Source organism: Dermacentor albipictus, chromosome 6 (assembly GCF_038994185.2).
Source record: "Dermacentor albipictus isolate Rhodes 1998 colony chromosome 6, USDA_Dalb.pri_finalv2, whole genome shotgun sequence".
Taxonomy (NCBI): domain Eukaryota; kingdom Metazoa; phylum Arthropoda; class Arachnida; order Ixodida; family Ixodidae; genus Dermacentor; species Dermacentor albipictus.
In genome coordinates, this window is record NC_091826.1 from 46,770,357 (window position 1) to 46,791,962 (window position 21,606).

The 21,606-nt window shown below is 48.4% G+C and overlaps 2 protein-coding genes across 5 annotated transcripts in view; one reads left to right on the plus strand and one right to left on the minus strand.

The window, feature by feature from the left end:
• Positions 1 to 7,604, plus strand: part of LOC139061050 (uncharacterized) — a 34,793-nt gene extending 27,189 nt beyond the window's left edge. The window contains exons 3-4 of the mRNA XM_070540488.1: positions 4,317 to 4,455; positions 6,271 to 7,604. Of these exons, the coding sequence (XP_070396589.1) occupies positions 4,317 to 4,455; positions 6,271 to 6,594 (463 nt within the window). The 3' untranslated portion in view covers positions 6,595 to 7,604. The remainder of the gene's footprint in view (positions 1 to 4,316; positions 4,456 to 6,270) is intronic.
• Positions 7,605 to 20,342: 12,738 nt separating this feature from the next.
• Positions 20,343 to 21,606, minus strand: part of LOC139061034 (EEF1AKMT4-ECE2 readthrough transcript protein-like) — a 70,632-nt gene continuing 69,368 nt past the window's right edge. For 3 of the 4 annotated variants that reach the window (XM_070540466.1, XM_070540468.1, XM_070540469.1), the window contains one exon: positions 20,343 to 20,752. In XM_070540466.1, coding sequence (XP_070396567.1) covers positions 20,431 to 20,752 — 322 coding nt within the window. In that variant the 3' untranslated portion in view covers positions 20,343 to 20,430. The remainder of the gene's footprint in view (positions 20,753 to 21,606) is intronic. The other variant, XM_070540467.1, reaches the window with a different exon arrangement.

Here is a 21,606-nt window from a genome sequence, read left to right on the forward strand (position 1 = left end):
ACAACAATCGGTAGGGACACTTTAACAAATTTCTTGGGTCCAAAAGTGTTAACTTTGTATAAATATTCACTTTTTTATACGCAGTTTAAGAAAATGTACTGTATATATAAAAAAAACGAAGCGGATGTCGCCTTCAAGATTCGCAACCGCTTCAGTCGCATGCAGTTTGCAAAAGCACGGCCTTCGAAATCAGACTTTGTCGCTCAAACGAAACTGTAGCTGGGAGGAGGGCAGGCATTTAGGCCCCAATTGTTGGGTTTACAGTGCCTAGGTAGGCTTCCTTATTTATAAAGAATATACAGGGACTAACGCCGAACCATGAGCGAGCTTTAAGCAGGGGACACACGGTACGATTCGGCGTCCGATCCGACGTGCGTGTATCCGAACGGTCGAGCGGCGCGTAAGCTCCGCCCAGATCCAGCCCTCCTCCCTCCCCCCCCCCCAGCTTGAGTTCAGATTCACGTCGAGAAACGCAATATAAAAACTCTGCACAACACTGCTTCGCTTTACGTGAACACTGTCAATAAAATTATGCCCGTGCAAGTGACAGAACACTTCACGACGGCGCGTTGTCCACTGACGGCTCAGCCAGCGATACGGCCGGCAGGCATAGCTAGGCGGACGCTGCGGCCGACGGCGCTTGTTTCAGCCCGAGCTCGATGAAGCGGGCTTATTTTTGCCAAAACAATTAACGCTGTGCACTTAGGTAGCCCGTAATCAAATACAATTGGTTTACTCGACGCAGTCGTTGCGAAGGGCAAACGTGCAAGCGAAGCGAGCAGCCTCGCTCGGACGGTCGGTGCATAGAGATCGGTGTGTGCTGTTTGTCCGCGGAAAGGCCCTCGCGTCGCGGCTCCCGATTTCGACGGTAGCTTAGTGCTAGTGTACTAGGCACTGTTTTGCATCATGAGCACATGTTCGAGATAACTTTATTGAACTGGTAACTATTTCGTGTCGGCAACAAACTGCAGCAGGCAAGGGAAAAAAAAAAAGACGGCGAGAAACCGGCCTGCCAGCGCCGCCTCCGTGGAGGGAACGTCAGAGAACGTCACATCAGCTGCGGCCAAACGACGGTGAGGAGTGTGCGGTTGTCGGACACATCGGACGATGAAAATTTGCCCGGTTTGTCGCACGCCGGACGTCCGATCCGGCGCTTCGGCACGGCAAAAGACCTCGATTCCGGCTGCCGTTCAGGTGCGTCGGACGCCGGATCGGACACCGAATCGGACCGTGTGTTAGTTGGCGAACACGAGCCCATCAGCGCGCCGTCCGTGCACCTCCGTCTGCTTGCAATGGTGGATGGCCTACGGGCTTCTTTGACGCCTACTGAGCACAAATTCATGATCACCGCTCGTATACACGCTTCCTACAGCGCTAGCTGTGGTGTTTACGAGATTATGTGCCCTCACCTTGAATTGGCGAGACCGCTCGACATGATCGCATCTATTTCTAGTGCGTGAGGCTTTCCATTGACTGTCACTACAACTAACCAACGTTTTGTTTATTTTGTGCTACAGTGGGTCGTGACGATTCCGTTCACAGCTTCAAAGTGGACAAGAAACAGTCGTTTTCTCGCTCGTAGAAGCATGAAAAAGTGGGCTTGTGCTTGGCAATGAACTTTGACCGACACGCTTGCTTCCGGCCGGAGCAGCAGACGCGACAACTCGCCGTTTGTAGGCTGCCGGCCGATGGCGGTATCCCTCGCGAACGGCAAGATATTTACCTGCCGTAGAGAGGATCGGTCCAGGAACGATTCTTGAGGCGATTTTTGTCGCTGAATGCGAGCATGGCCACGCCGGTTCGCCGTGCAGAGCGGAATCGGAACATTATTTTTCGATGAGTTCGCACTGACGCAATGCAGTCGATCGGCTCGTCGGTCGTGCAACGGGCGGCGCGCCGGCAGGAAGCCGCGTCCACTTGAGACACCTCTTACGCGACGTATGTAGTATACATACGTTCCAAGTTTCCAACGTTCTGCCGTTCCGCTGGTGGATGCACCGCCACGGCATCGATCTTTACCATTCCTGCCGCGGCCGTGCCTGTCGCCGAGCGTAGGCTTAACTGGATTGGGCGGAGCTTGCAACCTTGGGGAGTAAAGTGGTAGTATTTAATCACGTGATATTCAGGTTGGTTCCAGATCACGTGGTTTTAAACTCTCAATAGATGGTTTTTGGTCACCTGATCTAAAACTCTGTACGTCGTAAAGCCGGCTCATGACATCCTTTTACTACGTTTCTGAGAGGTGGTAGTAAAACGATGTAATGTAACGCATTTTACTGCCGCATGCCAGAGTAATTTTCTGGTGCAAGGTAGTCTTCAAAGCTCATGAGCCGCAAAAACCCCAATGTCGGCTAACTTTTGTTTACAGTGTACAACTGTACTCGCCTGTTGTATGAGCGATTAAAACTGATACTACTTCCTTCTAGCGCCCTCTCCATCACCACCATGTACATCATAAACAGCAGTGGGGATAAAGGACACCCCTGCCTCAGTCTCTTGTTGATATGAACTTTCTCCTCTCTCCTCAACCCTTTCCATTCAACGCAAACGGTAGTTTCTATGTAAATCTATCTCAAAAGCTGTAGACTTCCCCTTCCGGAATATCCCACAATATAATGCGGTCTACGTTGTCATAGGCTCTTGTAATGTCTAAAAAGGCCACATATAATGGTCTGCTTTCTGCTTTTGATATTTCAATGCACTGAGTATGAACAAATAAGTTATCATCTAAACGCGTACCAATTCTGAAGCCATTCTGAAGTTCTCCTAAAATGCTATTATTCTCTGCCCATGCTTGAAGCATTAATTTCATTGCCTGCATTGCTAGCCTGTATATTACCGATGTAATGGTCAACGGACTCTACGAGTGAATTCAATCTTTCTTCCCTTTACCTTTATAAATTAAATTCATTCTTCTTTGTTGCCAACTGTCTGGTATTCGTCTATCTTCTAATGTTTTTTTTCCACTGCTTTCACCAGACTTTTCTTACTTTTTGGTCCTAGTTCGTAAATCAGCCTAACGGGAACCTCGTCCAGCCCTGTGGCTGTGCGCTTAGGAATTTTCTCTTCGGCTTTCTTCCAGTTTAAATTTGTCAGCACCAGCTCCTTTTCCACCTAGGTCTCTTTCATGCTCTTTTTTTTCTTCAAATACAACGTCGGCATTGCCTTGGAAAGATTCGGCATTTATTTTTCGGGTGAAATTGGTTGCCATTTCACCTTCCAGTCTGTTTTCATCCTCGTCTAGAATGTGTTGTTGTATTGGTGTCGACTTCCTGGCGAATCATTTTATGTGGTTCCAAAATATTCTAGGTGCGGCTTTCTTTTTCTCATGTATTTCTGACAACCAACGTTCACTTTCACATTTTAATTTTGCTTGCGCCAGTTTAAACCATAGTCTTTTTCTCCCGGTATATTTCCCATTTACTGGCTACTTCATCCTGCGGCAACTGCGCCTTCTCTGCCTGCCTGTGCTCTTGGGATGCTTTTTGTCGTTCGGCGATCGCTTCTCGTACCTCCCTGTTGCAACAGCTTTTCGGTTTATTTTTTCCCTTCGAACGAACATGTTTCTCTTTCCGTATTTCTGTCGTTATTACACTTATAAGCTGACCACGTTCCCACTCTTTAGTTGGCCATTTGCCACGTTCTTCCTCGAATCTAGTGACTATATTCGTTATTTGTTTAGCGTTCAAATTCGCACTGGCTATTATGTACTCCTTGCTCTCTTTCCCAACTACATATCCCATTTTCAAAATGATGGGTTTATGGTCACTGCCGATGCTGCTATACCCTTCCTCATCAATGACCACTTCTCTCAACTTATAATTAATTCCTTCTTTCATCAGACAGATCACTCGGCCAACAACGCCACCTTTGGGCAGCCGGGCGGGCGAGCAACATTCATTTTTTTTTTTTTTGACAGCGCTTGTCATCTCGGAAGCCATTGCATGGGCCGGGAAGCATGGTGGCTCGGCTCGACTTGTGTCTTCTCGCGCGCGCAAGGCAGCAAGGCGACAAGGGTTACTCGAGACGGTCTTACGTGCACTACTCTACATTTCGTCGGTGGTCGTTCGCGCTGTGTAAAAGCGGGCGCTCACACAGTCAGTCAGTCACTGTGGCGAACTCGCCAACAACTGAAACGAAACAAGCACAAACCTAAGCGCTAAACCACTATATCACACGCGTTGAGTGGCAGATGCTTTATATTAACGCAAAATCCCACCGCGCATGCTTGGGATCGGCAGTTTTCTGTTTTGTTTGCCCTCGCGAAATGCCGCGCCATTCTGAGAAAATGGGCGGATACACTAACGTATATGCAGGGCTTCCATCCAGCTTTCGTCAGCCTTCCGCAACAAGTCAAGCGCATTTCACCCCGGCAGGGAAATTGGGCCCTCCGTTCGAACCTGGCCGTGGCGCGAGTCTGCGAACGACAATTTCTCGCCTTCCAACCTGCGTCACGTGAGCAAACGACCTCTTTTTTCTTTTTTTTTTATTCGTTGGGCCATTCTGTAAAGCGTAATCAATAAGTTGAGCAGATGTAAAAAGAGAAAAGTTTGTTGACAGGAAAGGTGTAAATGTCGGCCGAAGGAGCTCGCATCAGCCTTGCGATTCCAGAAATGGGCAAAGAGTTACGTAGACACAGATAAAAGAAAACTGGAAGCGAGGTGACCATCAAATACAACAGTGACGGCCACTGATCAGTCGACTGCGCGCCAAAGACAACGCGCGCGGTTCTTACGGATGATCGACACGCCTTTGTCTTGAGATTATTGAGGAATAGTACTGAGTTAGACGGCCTCAGTGTTTCCATGCGCGAATGTGCGCTACGTAGAAATTAGTGATCACCTACATGAGGATGCACATTGCATAAGTACTACGCACCCGCGATCAGGCACACGCGCTCTATCATAAATTCCGCAATTGCGAAATCTTATATTGCCCAAAATGTCAAAAAGCGCGGGCCAAGCAACTCGCCCTTTCGCTGTTCCAGCTTCGCGTAGAAAAACAATAACATCAAGAAAAGCACTAAGAGAAATTGTAGCATACAAACGTTGTGCATGCGTTCTAGCGAACTCCTACCTCCTCGTATGGTAATTCCTGCACGACGATACACAAAGGACGTGAAAGGGTCCCAAGGGAAGCTCCTATTATTGACAAGCACTTGTTATGAACCGAGTATTGTAGAGGACCTTGCACAATATTTCGTAAACTGTGAGACGGCTGCGCATGCGCTGAGCAATCAGAAATAAACAGCAAAAAAATGGTCAACTTGTCAAATTTTTTTCCTTTTTCTTTTTGTTGTCCTCGTTATGCCCCAGTTCTGCCGGCAAAGGGAAACAAAGTAGGTGTTTGGAAAGCTGGCACGAGTGTATAAATAAGTGTGTGAATAAGAGGGAAACTGAAAACTTTTTCTTAATCGGGCAGCACAAATGTTAAATTGGTTATATGGACTCAGAAAACTATGTCGAATCAGTAAAAGATGTTAGCTCAGTCTTCTGGAAACATCGCAACGTTTGCTGATTGAACTCGAGGAATCTCTGCTGGGAAGCTAGATTGTAAGACATCATTTTGTGAAGTTAAACTGCGCTAGGGACGAGACGACTTTGCTAAGTGCCGCGAAATGGTTTACGTGCAGACATAACTCCGGTTCAAGCTGGTATTTGAAATCACCTGCCAGAGTAGCAAGACAAGTGAACTGGATTCCGCAACTGACCTGGCGATTAAGCTATGGAGGTCCAAGGGTGCTGCGCGCAATTCCGATGCGAGATGATTTCTAAAGGCAACAAACACAGAACCCGGGGACGAAATGTATGGAAGACCCCGTTTCCCCCACTGGGGCTATTTTCTGCATACGAAGGGTTCAGCAACGCTATTCTGTCTTCGAAATCTTGGCGTCCTATTAACGTCAGTACATCGCAGTGTGGGTGCAGAATGTCAAAGAAAAAAAATCGTGAAATTTCGCATGCGCTTTTTTTCCCTCTCTCTGCTGCTGATGAACGACTCTAGAATGAAATAAAGCTCCCCCTCCCCTATATTCTCTCTGAAAGACCCAGAAACAAAAATTTCAGGAGGTATTGAAGCATCAAGGTAATTCTACTCATGGTTCCTATGACGTGTGGCTCGCGTTTTGGGGGCAGAATCCGAAAAGGCGAAGCTTGCCCTCGGTGTTCTCCGCTAATAACCAACGAATCTGCAGTAAATAACTGTTGCGCGAAAGACCGAAATTATTTGCCTGACATACTGAAGTCCAGACGTATTTCTTGCCTACCGCAGGGTAACTCTCAAAGCCCACTTGCTGGTGGTACCAAGTACGACGGCCAAAAGCGCTCGAAGCCTTCCTTCCTGGTGCTGACCGGCGCGTGCTTGCTTGCTCTGCTGCTCAGCGCCATCGTCCTCGTCGTCATGTTGCACATGATCTCAATCTTCTACGCTCCCTCGGGTCAAGAACACGCAGGTCAAAGCAACACCAACACGAGCACAAAGAGTCCGCGGTTCGGCACAGGGGTAGCCGACACCAGCGGCGTTGGCGGAAGCGCAACCGAGGTGGGGAGGGTGCAGACTTCGCCTCCCCCCTATTCTTCATGGCGACACGCTTAGCGCGTCTTCTCAAGGGCGCCGTAGAAGCTCTTGCCGATGTCTCCCAACTGGGCGACGAGCTCGCGGACTCATCCGTAGCGGTGTGCCACTCTGTGATCGGCCGTTTTTCGTATTCCGGGGTGGCCACATTCGGCAAGGTGTTCGCGCTTCTGGAGAACCCAGGAGCCCGTGTGATTCATCGATTACCGTGGAACGTACCCGGACATTAGCTGGCGTTCATTCAGGAGTCGCCTGACCTTCACCGAACCTCTGGCGAGCCGATCGGATTTCGTCGTCGACGGAAGCGCTGACGTAGCGCGGCGACGCACTAAATGTACTGCCGACCTGCCATATACGAGAGTGTGAAGGTGCTGCCGGCATCTCGCACCTGGGGTTTTCGTTCGGCGCCGTAGCACCCATTCTTTACCTGGTTCTCGGCAAGCAGCTTCTTCACCGCAATGCGCCGTACGCCCGAATCGGGGCTCACGACTTGATGGCGGCACCGTAGTTTGATCACATCAATTACTCTTCGACAAACACAGATGCTTCCCGTCGGTGCTGCAAGCGGAGCGGCGGCGCTGCAGGCGGAGCGTCGGAGCTTGGACTTGCAAGCGACCGACGCGGCAGTTGAAGAGGGCTGGCGCGCGCGCAAGAACACGATACGGGAAATCACCAACGAGTTCGACGACGCCATTACAGCGGCGAAGGTGCACGGCGCCATGACGGATCAACGAGCATTCTTCGCCTTCCGGTTGTCACCTTTTCCGTGGAGAGGAGGAATGGTGGGAGGATGTGTGACGTGCCGCTGAGGCACGGCGCTGACGTCGCTCGTGTATTTGAACGTCACAATGTTTCCTCGATGAACCCAGAAAAGAGGTGCGACATGTTCGGCTAGTGGTGATGAAGAAGGCGCATGAAATTATCCGCCCGCTCCGTATGCGTATCGTTCTCCCAATTCTTCACTAATGGGATAATCCATTGACGATAATTGATTTCATCGGAGATTTGGCACAGTATACTCTAGCTCACGAGTTTCGGGCTTCTCTTTTGTTTCTTTTTTCTGCTGGGCGTGCCTAGGTAATACTGCTCGGCAGAGAGGGACCAATCGAAAGGGCACACCAAAGGGAAATTCTTTGTTAATCGATTGTGTCAAAACGCGATTAGTAATTTCGCTATTCCTATAAGAAATGAGGATAAGACAAGCGGCTATAGATGCCGATGATTTCTGCGGTGGTCTCGCTCCTTAACGCATGTGCCTGCATTTTACTACCGTAAATCAGTTTTTGTGGGTTAATAATGCATATATATACTCCCGTACGCTTAAATTCTAACGTTCGCGATGTCCTCCGCACAACGCGGTTCTACGAAGTTTCGGCTGAGAATTTGCATGGGCGAAAAAAAAAAAACATGAGGTGGAATCTTAGCTGGGCCTTGAAAGGCAAAGTTAGCGGCAGGGAAGCCATATAGAACTAAGATTTGTTGAACCTACCCCAGTACAAAGTATTTGACCGCTATGAGAACAAGCTACCTGGTATGCTCCCTCCTTCGGTCGTTGAATCAATGCTGCAAAGGTTTCGCCAAGACCACTTTGCTCCTCAGGCAACTGCTTATGCTTCCCACTATATTAAAGTCCGTACAGTCGAATGCTTTTATAACGAAGTCCTTGGGGCCTCCAAAATCATTCGTTATGCGGGGCACTTCGTTCTAAAGAGATCGCGCACCGCACAGCTCGCAATTGGACCCAGACAGAATTATTCACTCGTTACACAGGTCATTTAGTTGTGGACGCGTTGCTTGGGGAGACCATCGACTGCATATCGCGAGCACGCCTTACCAGCTAATGCTTACTGGTCTGTGTCCTTTTCGCTCGTTGCAATCACACCTTGATCTTCTGGCAGCCTAGAAAGTTTACATTTCCTTGCTAATGTAAATTTGCAATAGCAGAGGTCGAAAGATGAGAACAGTCTTAAATTTATTATTTCGTGGCTTTGATGTTGAAAAGAATGAACATTCTCTCTGCATGTGACCTCTACTGGCTTTTTTAAGTCTCGGTTGATAATCGTAGTAATTGAACGTAGGATGTTACGAAAGATAATAAATCCAGGCAAAAAAATGTAACGAGCATACTTTCGGGACGAAATCCTTGAGTATTACGGATGCCGCGTGACACTGCTAGCTTGATTTCTCGATTATACCCATTGAAAAAATCGGGGAATGTTTGGATTGTACAGCCACCTAAAGCTGGGCATGAAACTTACTCCAGGCCATAGTGAAAAAACGTCTTACTTCAAAACGAAATATAAACACGATCTTTAAGTATTAAATGGCAGCTACAAACATGTTTTACTGTTTTATTCTACCATAGTAGAGCCACCAATAAGTTCAATTAAATATTTAGCAAGCGGCAGAAAAGAAAGCAAAACCGTCCTGGATTTCGACCCAGCCATTTCGAATGTTAGTGAACTATTGGAACACAGTTTTATTTCGTGATGTCCTCTAAAAGGATTTAGGCAGAAAATTTAGGTGCTAACCAATGAGTTGCTGAAAGATCAGAGATAGTGTGCGCGATTTATGCGGCGTGAAATCTATATCACTGGCCTTTCAGTGAACGTCTAAACATTCTAAAATATCATAGGTACGCCGATACGTTTGCTTAGCCAAACATTCGTTGCGACTCAGCCAACATTTGTGTCAGACCTCGCTTATTAGGCGAGACGCAAGTCCACACGATCATCGTTAAACTAATCTGGAACCGTGCTCACTGAACGACTTGTCTTGACTTGTCTTGTCTCCCAAACACTGGCGCATACCCACTATGGGGGATTGGCCAAAAGGCAAGCTGTTTCCATTAAGAATTAAAACGAAACCGGATCTCAATGGCAGAGCGTGGGACTAAATTATTGTGGTTGAAAAGTTTAATAGAAATATTTAAAGAATTTTGAGATAAAATAAGCTAACATAAAAATAGAACAACTTTGTCATACAGTCAATCCCACCTTCTTCCAGATCCCCTCCCCCTAACTTATCCTGCCGAAGTATAGCATGGCATGCCTATTGGAGGAGGAAATATCTTTAATGTGTCCTGAGGAACCCCTCCCCACCCACTCTTGGTTTAGTGGGCGGCAGGGGTCGCGGGCCGCACCCACGTTGGGACGGGAAGCCCATGAGCCTCCGCCCTTTCGTGAGCCCTCTGGACGGCCCGGAGCTGGGTCTGGTGGTCGTCGCTTTGCAGGGCGTCCACCCAGTCTTCTTCTTTAGTGAACACGGTGCCGCTTAACGCGGAGCCTTGCCAAAGCATGTGCGCTAGCGAGCAGTAAGATTCACCACAATCCGGACACTGCGGCTCTACTTCTGGTGAATAACGGCTCAGTCTGCCTCTCAAGGGGAACGACCCTGTCTGAAGCATTCTGAATATCGATGACTGTGGTCTCGTGAGTTTAGCGTGGGGGAGTGGGAAGGTCCTCCTCGACAGCTGATAGTGTGTTGTTACTTCGTTGAAGGTGAGCAGCGGGTCTCGGTGCTCCCCTCCCTCCCCGCCACCTCGCTCGCCACGATCGCCGCGGTGCGTGAGTCCTCGCGCGCGTCCGTTCGCCAGCTCGTTGGCGTTGGGAAATTCGGGTTGCACGTCGGCCCCCATGTGGGCTGGAAACCATTTGACGAGGTGCTGACCCGCGGCTCCCTCGCTGCCGAGGACGGCGGCCGCTTCCCGGGATATCGAGCCCGAGGCGATTGCTCTTGCCGCCGATCGCGAATCTGTGTAGACGTGAGGACGTTCGGGGTCTCTCATTGCCATGGCTATTGCCAGCTGTTCGGCCACTTCGGACGTTACCCTCTTGACCGATGCTGCGTTAATTATTGTGCCATCCCAGCGTACCGAGACAGCCGCGTACCGGTCGCTGCGCCCATACTGGGCCGCGTCTACAAATGCCGCCAGGCCCGGGCAGTTGGCGGTCGATTTCAGCAGTGCTCGGGCCTCGCCTTTCGGCGCCCCTCGTTGAATTGCGGGTGGACGTTTCTCGGAAGCGGTTCTACCTTGAAAGTGCCCCTTACCGCCGCGCTGAGCGCAATCTTGTGTGCGTTGCACTCTGCCTCGGCATTTATCCCTGCTTCTTCTAGGATGCGCCTGCCGGCCCTGGTGGTCGACAGCCGCACGACCTGTGCCTTGGTCTGCGCTTCGATGATTTCTGATAGTGAATTGTGGACCCCTAACCGATCGAGCTGCTCCGTGCTTGTAGTGATCGGGAGACCTAGCACCCTTTTGACGCTCTTGCGCATCAGTGTCTCTATTTTGGCCGCGTCTCTCTTGGTCCATTTTAGCGCCGAGGCTACGTAATTGACGTGACTCATGAGGAAGGCGTGGTAAAGTCTGATGAGACTGCTCTCGCTGAGCCCTCCTCTGCGGTTCGTCACCCTGAGGATCAGCCGGAGCATGTTCTCCGTTTTGGACGTTAGTTTCATGACAGTTTGTGTGTTACCACCTTTCGCCTCAATTAGCAGCCCCAGGATTCGTATAGTGTCCACTCTGGGAATCGGCGGGCCGGCATTCGTATGTAATTTGATCGGTATTTGATCGATCGGCGTCAAATTCCTCATGCCTTGTTTTGAGGGCCTGTACAGCAACAGTTCCGATTTGCTGGGTGACATACGGAGTCCCGTTTCCTTCAGGTACTCTTCCGTTGTGTCCAGCGCCTCTTGAAGAGCCTGCTCGACTTCTGCGTCGGACCCTCCTGGGCACCACACCGTAATGTCGTCTGCGTACAGGGCGTGATTGACGTTGGTCACTCTCGTCAGCCGGCCAGAGAGCCCTTTCATTGCCAGATTGAATAATAGTGGGGAGAGCACCGCCCCTTGTTGGGTGCCCCTCGCGTCCAGCGTGTGCCAATCGGACGTGGCCTGTCCAATTTTGATCGTGGCTTTCCTGTCTCTGAGGAAGGAGCCTATGTAAGAGTGGAATTTCCGGCCGAGCCCCATCATCGAGATCGTTTCCATTAGAAATCTGTGTTTGACCGTGTCGAACGCTTTCGTTAGGTCCAGGGCCAGTATGCCCCTGGTGTCTCTGGTCATGCCGTCAATTATATGCTTTTTGAGTAGCAACATTACGTCCTGTGTGGAGAGGCCCGGTATGAAGCCCACCATGTTATGTGGGAAGAGGCCCTCTCTCTCTATGTACCGGGATACTCGGTTATGTATGGCATGTTCGGCCGTGTTGCCTACGCACGAGGTGAGCGATATTGGCCGCATGTTCTCCGCCGCAAGTGGTTTACCGGGTTTCGGTATAAGTATGACCGAGGCCTCTTTCCACACCTCTGGTACTTCTCCCGTTTCCCACACTCTGTTGATTTCTTCGGTGAGCTTCTCGACCGACCTTCCGTCTAGGTTCCTCAACAGTTTGTTCGAGACCCCGTCCGGGCCTGTAGCGGAGCGTCCGTTGAGGCCTTGTAAGGCATCCCAAATTTCTGATTCCGTGAAAGGTGCGTCGAGTTCTTCGACCTCTGCCCCGGCGTATTGTGGATAGTCGCCGTCGCCTGACGGGCCCAGTGGCAGATACGTCTCCGCCAGCTCCTTTAGGAATTCGCTTTCCGTTTTGCTCTGCTCCTTTTGCTTTTGTAAAATCCTATCGATTGCCAATCTCTGACTTCCTTTGGATTGTTTGTCGCCTAACAGTTGCTTTAGGAGGTTCGATTTGCGCCCGGTTCTCATTTGTCCGTCTACCGACGCGCACACCTCGTTACACTGTTGCTTGGAAAGCTCGATCGAGTGCGCTTCTATCTCCCGGTTTAGTGCCGCTACTTTCTTTCGTAGTCTGCGATTCAGTCTTTGCGTTTTCCACCTGGCCGTGATGGAATTCTTTGCCTCTAATAGGTGTGCCAATCTCGCGTCCATCCTTTCCACGTTCAGTTCAGTTTGGACAACCCTCGTCGCGGTGTTAACGTCCTCTTTGAGCCTTCTAAAAAGACTGTCTAGATCCGCGTATTCGTTTGTGTCTTCCTTCCTTATTTTGCGGAAGGCGTCCCAGTCGGTGACCTTAAATTCTCTCGGTGGTGCCGCCCTGATGGGGATCGTGACCGCCAGTATGTAGTGGTCGCTGCCGAGGTTCTCGTGCAGGTTGCGCCACTCGGCCCCTCGCACGTTCTTGACGAAGGTCAGGTCGGGCGTCGTGTCCCGCGCCACCGACGTGCCTAGTCGAGTCGGATAGCGGGGGTCCGTCACCAGCTCTAGCGAGCACGTAGTGACTGCCACCAATAGCCGCTCTCCCTTAGGCACTGGCCTTGCGTAACCCCATGCTCCGTGGGGCGCGTTAAAATCTCCTGCCACTATGAGAGGGGCCCCCCTGGCCATTGAGGCCGCCTTCGTTATTATCGATGTGAACGACTGTCTGTGGTCAGAGGGCAGGCTGTACACGTTCACTACGAATACGCTGTTTTTAAGCCAACTGTTCGGTATGAGTTCGATCACGGTTACCTCCACTTTCGCGTTGCCTAATTTCAAATCTCGTTCCTGGAAAGAGCATTTGTTCGCGACGAGGGTCGCCACTCCGCGCTTACCCTGTTCGAATTTCGACGAGGCTACCCGGTAGCCGGGCAGGGACACCTCGCTACCCAAAGTTTCTTGTAAGATTATGACGTGCGGTTTGTCCGCCTGTGAGGCAACGAACTGTAGCAGCGGAGCCTTGCGCTTTTTGAAGCTAGCGCAATTCCACTGCCACACTAACAGCTCTCTAGTTGAGTTGGTCGCCATGATTGATGCCTTGGATTTGTTTAGCACCCACAGGCGCCACGTGTGCTCCGATACGCGTCACTCTCGCCGCGAGCGCTACCATGCTCTCCGCTAGTTGCTGGACCATTAGCTGCAATGAGCTAATCGACTGCTTAATTCCCAATAGGACGCTACTGGACTCGGGTTCCACCGGGTTTCCCTCCTCCGTCAGGGGAGGGGCCCTGCGTTTGACCGAGCGAACCGACTGCTCCCCTTGCGGGGTCGGTGTACTTTGCGGCACCTGCTGCTGCTGTTGGTCGACTAGCTGAGGAGTGGAACCGTGTTTCCGAAACGATTCGAAATCCGCCCTCATTTGCTGAATCTCCGCCTTGAGGCGCGTGTTTTCTTCCGCTAGCTGAGCTATTCTAGAGTCTTTTTTGTTATGCTTTGGCAATGCTACATGCGTTACCTTTGATTGTGAAGGCGGTTTTGGCTTGGCCCGGTCCGCCCAGGTCGGCCCTTCTTGAATGCGCACTTGGGAGCGAGAACGGCCTCTCGATCGGCTGCGCTGTTGTAGTGTCGGCATTGTCGAACGTCCTCCTCTGGGGGCACTTGACACGCTGGAATCACGTGATCTACTCTCTAGCTGTTGCGGATGCCTATTAAGATTAATATTTTTTAAGCCGCACTGCTGGTCCCTAGGTTCGGCATTTAAGAAGCATGAAGTATGAGACGAATTCGCATATTGCACAGACACGTACTACAGAGAAAGGGTACAGCGTCCCAAAGTTTCTTCCGCCCTGTCCTTCTTTCTATCATTAAAAAAAAACATTAGAAACATTTTTAGTATTACTCCAAAAGATTTGGCTTCCATCGTACCGACACGTCACGTGACAAAGGCAGTAAAGCAAGGTTATTTGAGTTTTCATTACATTAAAGGCGATAATGGTGACCTATGAAACATACGGTGACAGAGGCGACGAATGTAGGCAAACCTATGAGTATTCCAATAAGAAAATTATCCATTAGAAAGAGTCTCGAAGCAATATTTAACACCAATCCGAATAATTTTTTTAAACGTCTTTATTTCTGTATTTAATAGGCGAATATAAACTAAAGAAGGGAAAAATCTGAGGAGCACAAAGCAGAAATTGTTTTTCTCGGCAACCGCTGCACGTATTACGGCAAGGGCTGCCGCATCTAAAGCTAAAAGTTAATATCATGTAAATACAGAGAGCAGATTTTTCTTTACACGATTGACGTTCTTGCAGAAATTCTTCGAGACTGCGAAATACTGAAGAATCACGATTACAACTACCGGCATTAAATAGAATAAACAATGTCGCAATTCTGTAAACTACCTCTTTTGAGACTCCCAAGGCGGACAAAATTTATGTATGATGCATCACTCTGAAGTATTCCGCAAATTTTTGGTGGTACATATATAAAAACCTCGCGAGCATGGCAACAGTTCCCCTTTCTAAGAACCCAGCTTGTCATTTTGGATACTCTAATAGATGCCGTTCACAGAAGCATGACACCTGCATTTGTCATAATGTTACGAATTTATAAAGCTCCTGCATCACCTATATTTTAAATACAAATTATTTAGAACTGTTTGTTAAACGTTCGAAGCCATAAGACAAACTTTTTCAACAGTCGGCAGGAAGCAGCCTTCTATTTTTAATGCAACACCTTTTATTTTAATCGGTTAAGCAGTTGTCTACTGAGGACACTTGAACGCTTTACGCCTGTTCGAAAAGAAAAATTGTAGTTTACGTTTCCTCATCAAGCGTCAATCTGAGAACTGGAACCTAAGCTTAATTTACCAAGGCAAAACAGACAAGAAATCTCGCAGCAGAATTTACGCTCTTCAAAGCACACTGATCGCACTTGTAAATTCAGGCATTCTTTCGAGTGTAGCGCCTGCGCAACAGGTCCACGCACTTTGTACACTCTTCGATTTACAGTTGTGAAACAAGAGTTAAGAACATCGGATCCTAACGCAATAACAGCTGATATTGTCTGTTAAGACATAATCAATGTTAAAGGCGCCAAAGGTGAACGCCACGTATCCTGACAAACTGAAACACTAAGAAAAAAATACGCGAAAAAATTCAACGGACACCTTTAACAATCAAGCCCATGGAGCCTTTACTGCAGTTATTACGGCAAATCAGTGTGATGCCAAAAAAGAGAAACTAAGTAAGAACAAATGAACGACACACAGTGACAGAAAAGAGAAAATCACCAAGAAATCGAGTAGCTCTTTTTTTTGCTTTTTGTTATTCACTTGCAGAACAGGAAGCAAAAGAAATAAATAAATTTTAACTGCACTGACGCATCTAACTGTCCATTATTTATGATGATGACGACCATCATTTCTCAGCACGGTGCTCTCTTCTAGCGCGCCATCTTCATCGGGGCTGTCCAGAACGATTGTCAGTGCAAAATCATTGGTGAATTCCAATGGGGGATTCAGAGCACTTCCGGCGCAACAGTTATTGCTCTTTCTGGAGCAAACCTGTTCTATTGGTACATCTGGAACATTCCCATTGCAGATTCAGAGAACACGAATCTGGACGTGAGACGAAGGACTTCGTGCAGCAGTCCACGGACTGCACCGGCAAATCGGGTGGAGGGGAGTGGCAGCCCCCGTGACGTACTCTTATAAGAATGTTTGCGTCTTCTGCAGCTCATTCCCTAACAATAAACGTCATCCATATTGCATGCCTTCTCATTCTTTAACCTGTAATCCTCAACGTATCAGATATGCTGCGGTGCGTTTAATGCACAAACATTCTGATTGAAGCATGGAATACGTAGAGTATAGACTATAGTAATGTCTTGGATACGCTGGACTGGGTTTACAGTTGTGATTACCTCCACCAACCAATTACTAAATAGTGAAATACTATGCCGAGTAACTTCTGAATATCAATGTGTGTATGTATTTTTGTACAAATCTGCTCTACATGGCCAGAAATAAAAGTGATTAAGTTTTAATATGCTTTCTATGCGTGTGAAATTGTGTTTGGGAAAATCACTGGGATAAAATTGAGCTATTCGTCGTCCATTGCAACCGGACGTGCGCCTGATCGAGCACCCTGCTTTTCCTTCTGTGAAGGCTAAAACATGGAGCCCATTGAGTGTTCTTGGGCTCCACTATCACTTCCGGTGTATGTAGTCCTCAAAAGCATAACCTTCGAGATCTATTTCTATGACTGAAACAGAACCGGCATCGGGGCTTGGATTTGGACGCCAACTCCGCGCTTCATGATTTGCCGTTTCTGACATAAAAAAGAAAAAAAAAAGCGCAGCGGAGGGCATCACATAAAAGGATTATACCTGGGATTACGTAACGTTTTTTTTTCTGCAGCGGTGGCGTAGAGGTAGAACACCCGCCTCGCGTGCAAGAGGTCCGTGGTTCGAATCCCGGTGCCGGCAATTTTCCACCGGATTAAAAAAAAAAATCCGCATGTTGTTAAAATTGCATAAACAAGCCTGGAGTGTGGCCTGATCCCGGTGACCTGAACCGGTAACGCACTCCCTCACCAGAGCAGGATTGGCCACCCTGGTGCAGTACTTGGCCACAACCTCCTATATGAACAACACAACCAAACCCCGGCCCTCAGTCCCCAGCAGCTGCGAAGCAACTGACCACGGCGGCGGTCAGACCTGCGACGCTGCAGAGGGTGCTAAGAATCACTGGCTCCGGACAGGCCGCCATTGGAATATGAACCTGGCAACGTTTAACGCTAGAACGTTATCTAGTGAGGCGAGTCTAGCAGTGCTATTGGAGGAATTAGAAGGCAGTAAATGGGATATAATAGGGCTCAGCGAAGTTAGGAGGCCAAAAGAAGCATATACAGTGCTAAATAGCGGGCACGTCCTGTGCTACCGGGGCTTAGCAGAGAGAAGGGAACTAGGCGTCGGATTCCTGATTAATAAGAATATAGCTGGTAACATACAGGAATTCTATAGCATTAACGAGAGGGTGGCAGGTCTTGTTGTGAAACTTAATAAGAGGTACAAAATGAAGATTGTACAGGTCTACGCCCCTACATCCAGTCATGATGACCAGGAAGTCGAAAGCTTCTATGAAGACGTGGAATCGGCGATGGGTAGAGTGAAAACTAAATACACTATACTAATGGGTGACTTTAATGCCAAGGTAGGCAAAAAGCAGGCTGGAGACAAAGCAGTGGGGGAATATGGCATAGGCACTAGGAATATCAGGGGGGAGTTATTGGTAGAGTTTGCGGAACAGAATAATATGAGGATAATGAATACCTTCTTCCGCAAACGGGATAGCCGAAAGTGGACGTGGAGGGGCCCGAACGGCGAGACTAGAAATGAAATAGACTTCATACTCTGCGCTAACCCTGGCATCATAAAAGATGTGGACGTGCTCGGCAAGGTGCGCTGCAGTGATCACAGGATGGTAAGAACTCGAATTAGCCTAGACCTGAGAAGGGAAAGGAAGAAACTGGTATATAAGAAGCCGATCAATGAGTTAGCGGTTAGGGGGAAAATAGAGCAATTCCAGATCAAGCTACAGAACAGGTATTCGGCTTTAACTCAGGAAGAGGACCTTAGTGTTGAAGCAATGAACGACAATCTTGTGGACATCATTAAGGAGTGTGCAATGGAAGTCGGTGGTAACTACGTTAGGCAGGATACTAGTAAACTATCGCAGGAGACGAAAGATCTGATCAAGAAACGCCAATGTATGAAAGCCTCTAACCCTACAGCTAGAATAGAACTGGCAGAACTTTCGAAGTTAATCAACAAGCGTAAGACAGCTGACATAAGGAAGTATAATATGGATAGAATTGAACATGCTCTCAGGAACGGAGGAAGCCTAAAAGCAGTGAAAAAGAAACTAGGAATTGGCAAGAATCAGATGTATGCGCTAAGAGACAAAGCCGGCAATATCATTACTAATATGGATGAGATAGTACAAGTGGCTGAGGAGTTCTATAGAGATTTGTACAGTACCAGTGCCACCCACGACGATAATGGAAGAGAAAATAGTCTAGAGGAATTCGAAATCCCACAGGTAACGCCGGAAGAAGTAAAGAAAGCCTTGGGAGATATGAAAAGGGGGAAGGCAGCTGGGGAGGATCAGGTAACAGCAGATTTGTTGAAGGATGGGGGACAGATTGTTCTAGAGAAACTGGCCACCCTGTATACGCAATGCCTCATGACCTCGAGCGTACCGGAATCTTGGAAAAATGCTAACATAATCCTAATTCATAAGAAAGGGGACGCCAAAGACTTGAAAAATTATAGACCAATCAGCTTACTGTCCGTTGCCTACAAACTATTTACTAAGGTAATCGCAAATAGAATCAGGAACACCTTAGACTTCTGTCAAGCAAAGGACCAGGCAGGATTCCGTAAAGGCTACTCAACAATAGATCATATTCACACTATCAATCAGGTGATAGAGAAATGTGCGGAATATAAGCAACCATTATATATAGCTTTCATTGATTACGAGAAAGCATGTGATTCTGTCGAAACCTCAGCAGTCATGGAGGCATTGTGGAATCAGGGTGTAGACGAGCCATATGTAAAAATACTGAAAAATATCTATAGCGGCTCCACAGCCACCATAGTACTCCATAAAGAAAGCAACAAAATCCCAATAAAGAAAGGCGTCAAGCAGGGAGATACCATCTCTCCAATGCTATTCACAGCGTGTTTACAGGAGGTATTCAGAGACCTGGATTGGGAAGAAATGGGGATAAAAGTTAATGGAGAATACCTTAGTAACTTGCGATTCGCTGATGATATTGCCTTGCTTAGTAACTCAGGGGACCAACTGCAATGCATGCTCACTGACCTGGAGAGGCAAAGCAGAAGAGTGGGTCTAAAAATTAATCTGCAGAAAACTAAAGTAATGTTTAACAGTCTCGGAAGAGATCAGCAGTTTACAATAGGCAGCGAGCCACTGGAAGTCGTAAGGGGATACATCTACTTAGGGCAGGTAGTGACGGCGGATCCGGATCATGAGACAGAAATAATCAGAAGAATAAGAATGGGCTGGGGTGCGTTTGGCAGGCATTCTCAGATCATGAACAGCAGGTTGCCATTATCCCTCAAGAGAAAAGTGTATAATAGCTGTGTCTTACCAGTACTCACCTACGGGGCAGAAACGTGGAGGCTTACGAAAAGAGTTCTACTCAAATTGAGGACGACGCAACGAGCTATGGAAAGAAGAATGATAGGTGTAACATTAAGGGATAAGAAAAGAGCAGATTGGGTCAGGGAACAAACGCGAATTAATGACATCTTAGTTGAAATCAAGAAAAAGAAATGGGCATGGGCAGGACATGTAATGAGGAGGGAAGATAACCGATGGTCATTAAGGGTTACGGACTGGATTCCAAGGGAAGGGAAGCGTAGCAGGGGACGACAGAAAGTTAGGTGGGCGGATGACATTAAGAAGTTTGCAGGTACGGCATGGCCACAATTAGTACATGACCGGGGTTGTTGGAGAAATATGGGAGAGGCCTTTGCCCTGCAGTGGGCGTAACCAGGCTGATGATGATACGTAACGTTGACCACGTGGGATTAGGTACCATAATGCCCGATGAAAGCAAACTACCTGCAGTTGTTCATATACGACCAGCGGCTGCGGCAGGGTTTTTGTGCAACACTACAAATAAATCAAAAAAGTTGCGGAGCTCTATGACGCGCTCTCATGTGTCAGGAACGTTGTGACACCTTGCAGTTGGTCGTACAAGTTCGCGTTCCTTGTGAGAGGTTCGCATCTGAACGTCTGCAGCTACAACCAGAATATCTTGCTACAATCGAGAACACTGTACACAGGTTGCGGGCCTCAAGCATTTTGCATTCTGCAACCCCACCAGAATCTGGTCCTTGTGGCCGGAGTTTGAACCCACGATCTCTTTTGCTCATCAGCCTGATGTGTAAACTTATGATCACTATACCGACAGACAGGACAGGACTTAGCTTGGCTTGACCCGGACCTGACGTGGCCCGACCTGACTGACGGAGAGATGGAGGGACAGACTGACAGACGCAGAAAAAAAAAAGCGAAATCCGCGATAAAGCACACATTTATTACAGTGTGCTGGGATGCATCCTCTGCGCGTAAACCCTACAGAAGAGGTTCACGCGCGCGAAGCCCTACACCCTGATCGCGCACTTGGTTTTCGGGTTCATCCTCGAACCTTCCTTGCAACCATAGACGCGCGCGAAGTCGCTAGAGTGCATCAGGGGCAAGTTGCAAATCATCTCGTGATAGGGTCGCAGTCCGCACGAGAACCAGCAGTGGAAGGCGAACACGGCGGCGTCGCTGGGCACGGGTCCGAGGTTGATCGCCGGGGTCGCGTTCGCCCTTCTCGCCGCCTCCCAGGTTCTCCAGACCACGCGCAGAGCAGCGGCTGCGGCCGGAATGTCCGCGCCGACACCGTCTTCGTCTTTGGCAGAGGGCGCCAGACATCTGCGGCTGCATTTGCGGAACATTTCTTTTGTTCGCGAGCACTGTCTTGAGCATTGCCCCCCCCCCCCCCTAAAAAAACAATTTGCGCACTTCTACAGCTGTTGCTGTAGCCTCAGTCGGAGACTATTGCAAGATTCGGAAGATGGGTTCGTACCCTAGTGAATACTAGCCCCTTTCGTTCCATGGACGGAGGAGCTGAGCTTGTCATTAGTACTGTTTCATTTTTGCAGCATTTCTTTGCAGTGTTTTGCGGAGCTTCTGGTCGATGGCGCCGCAGGTAATCCCTCGGGGCAGCGCAAACTGGAGCGAGTTTATTCTGACGGAGGACGTAAAATGTGTTGACAACTGGGGTCTTTCGACGAAATTGGGCCATTTTCGGCCAGAATTCGGAATTACAGAGGGGGCCCAAAATGGGTGAGAAGACACGCCATCAGCCGTCAAAATTAGAAAAAGAAAGAAGCGCATATATATAAGCAGTAGAAGGGATACAATAGACGTCTGTACGGAAAAATTATTAGCGCTAAGAAAAGGAACCATTGCTGCCTTCAGCTCTATTCTACTTGGTCAACATTCTCAGATAGACCTTCGTTTCGTTTCGTTTTTGACAAGACGTTATTAGACCTACAGTTCACAAGCTCACGTGGAAACATATTCCGTTTTCTGACTTTCTGTCAGAAAAGTTTGTCTTAGCTTAGAAATCTGTACTTGAATAAGTGTTCAATGCGCTCATGTCTCGTTACTCTAAAAATTGTGAGCGTATTTGTCAGGATCAGTTTTAAATTGATCATTTTTGTGCTGGCAGAAAAACTTAAGGCGTAATAACTTCGCACACAGCAATTGCTAATGGTGGGTAATTTATC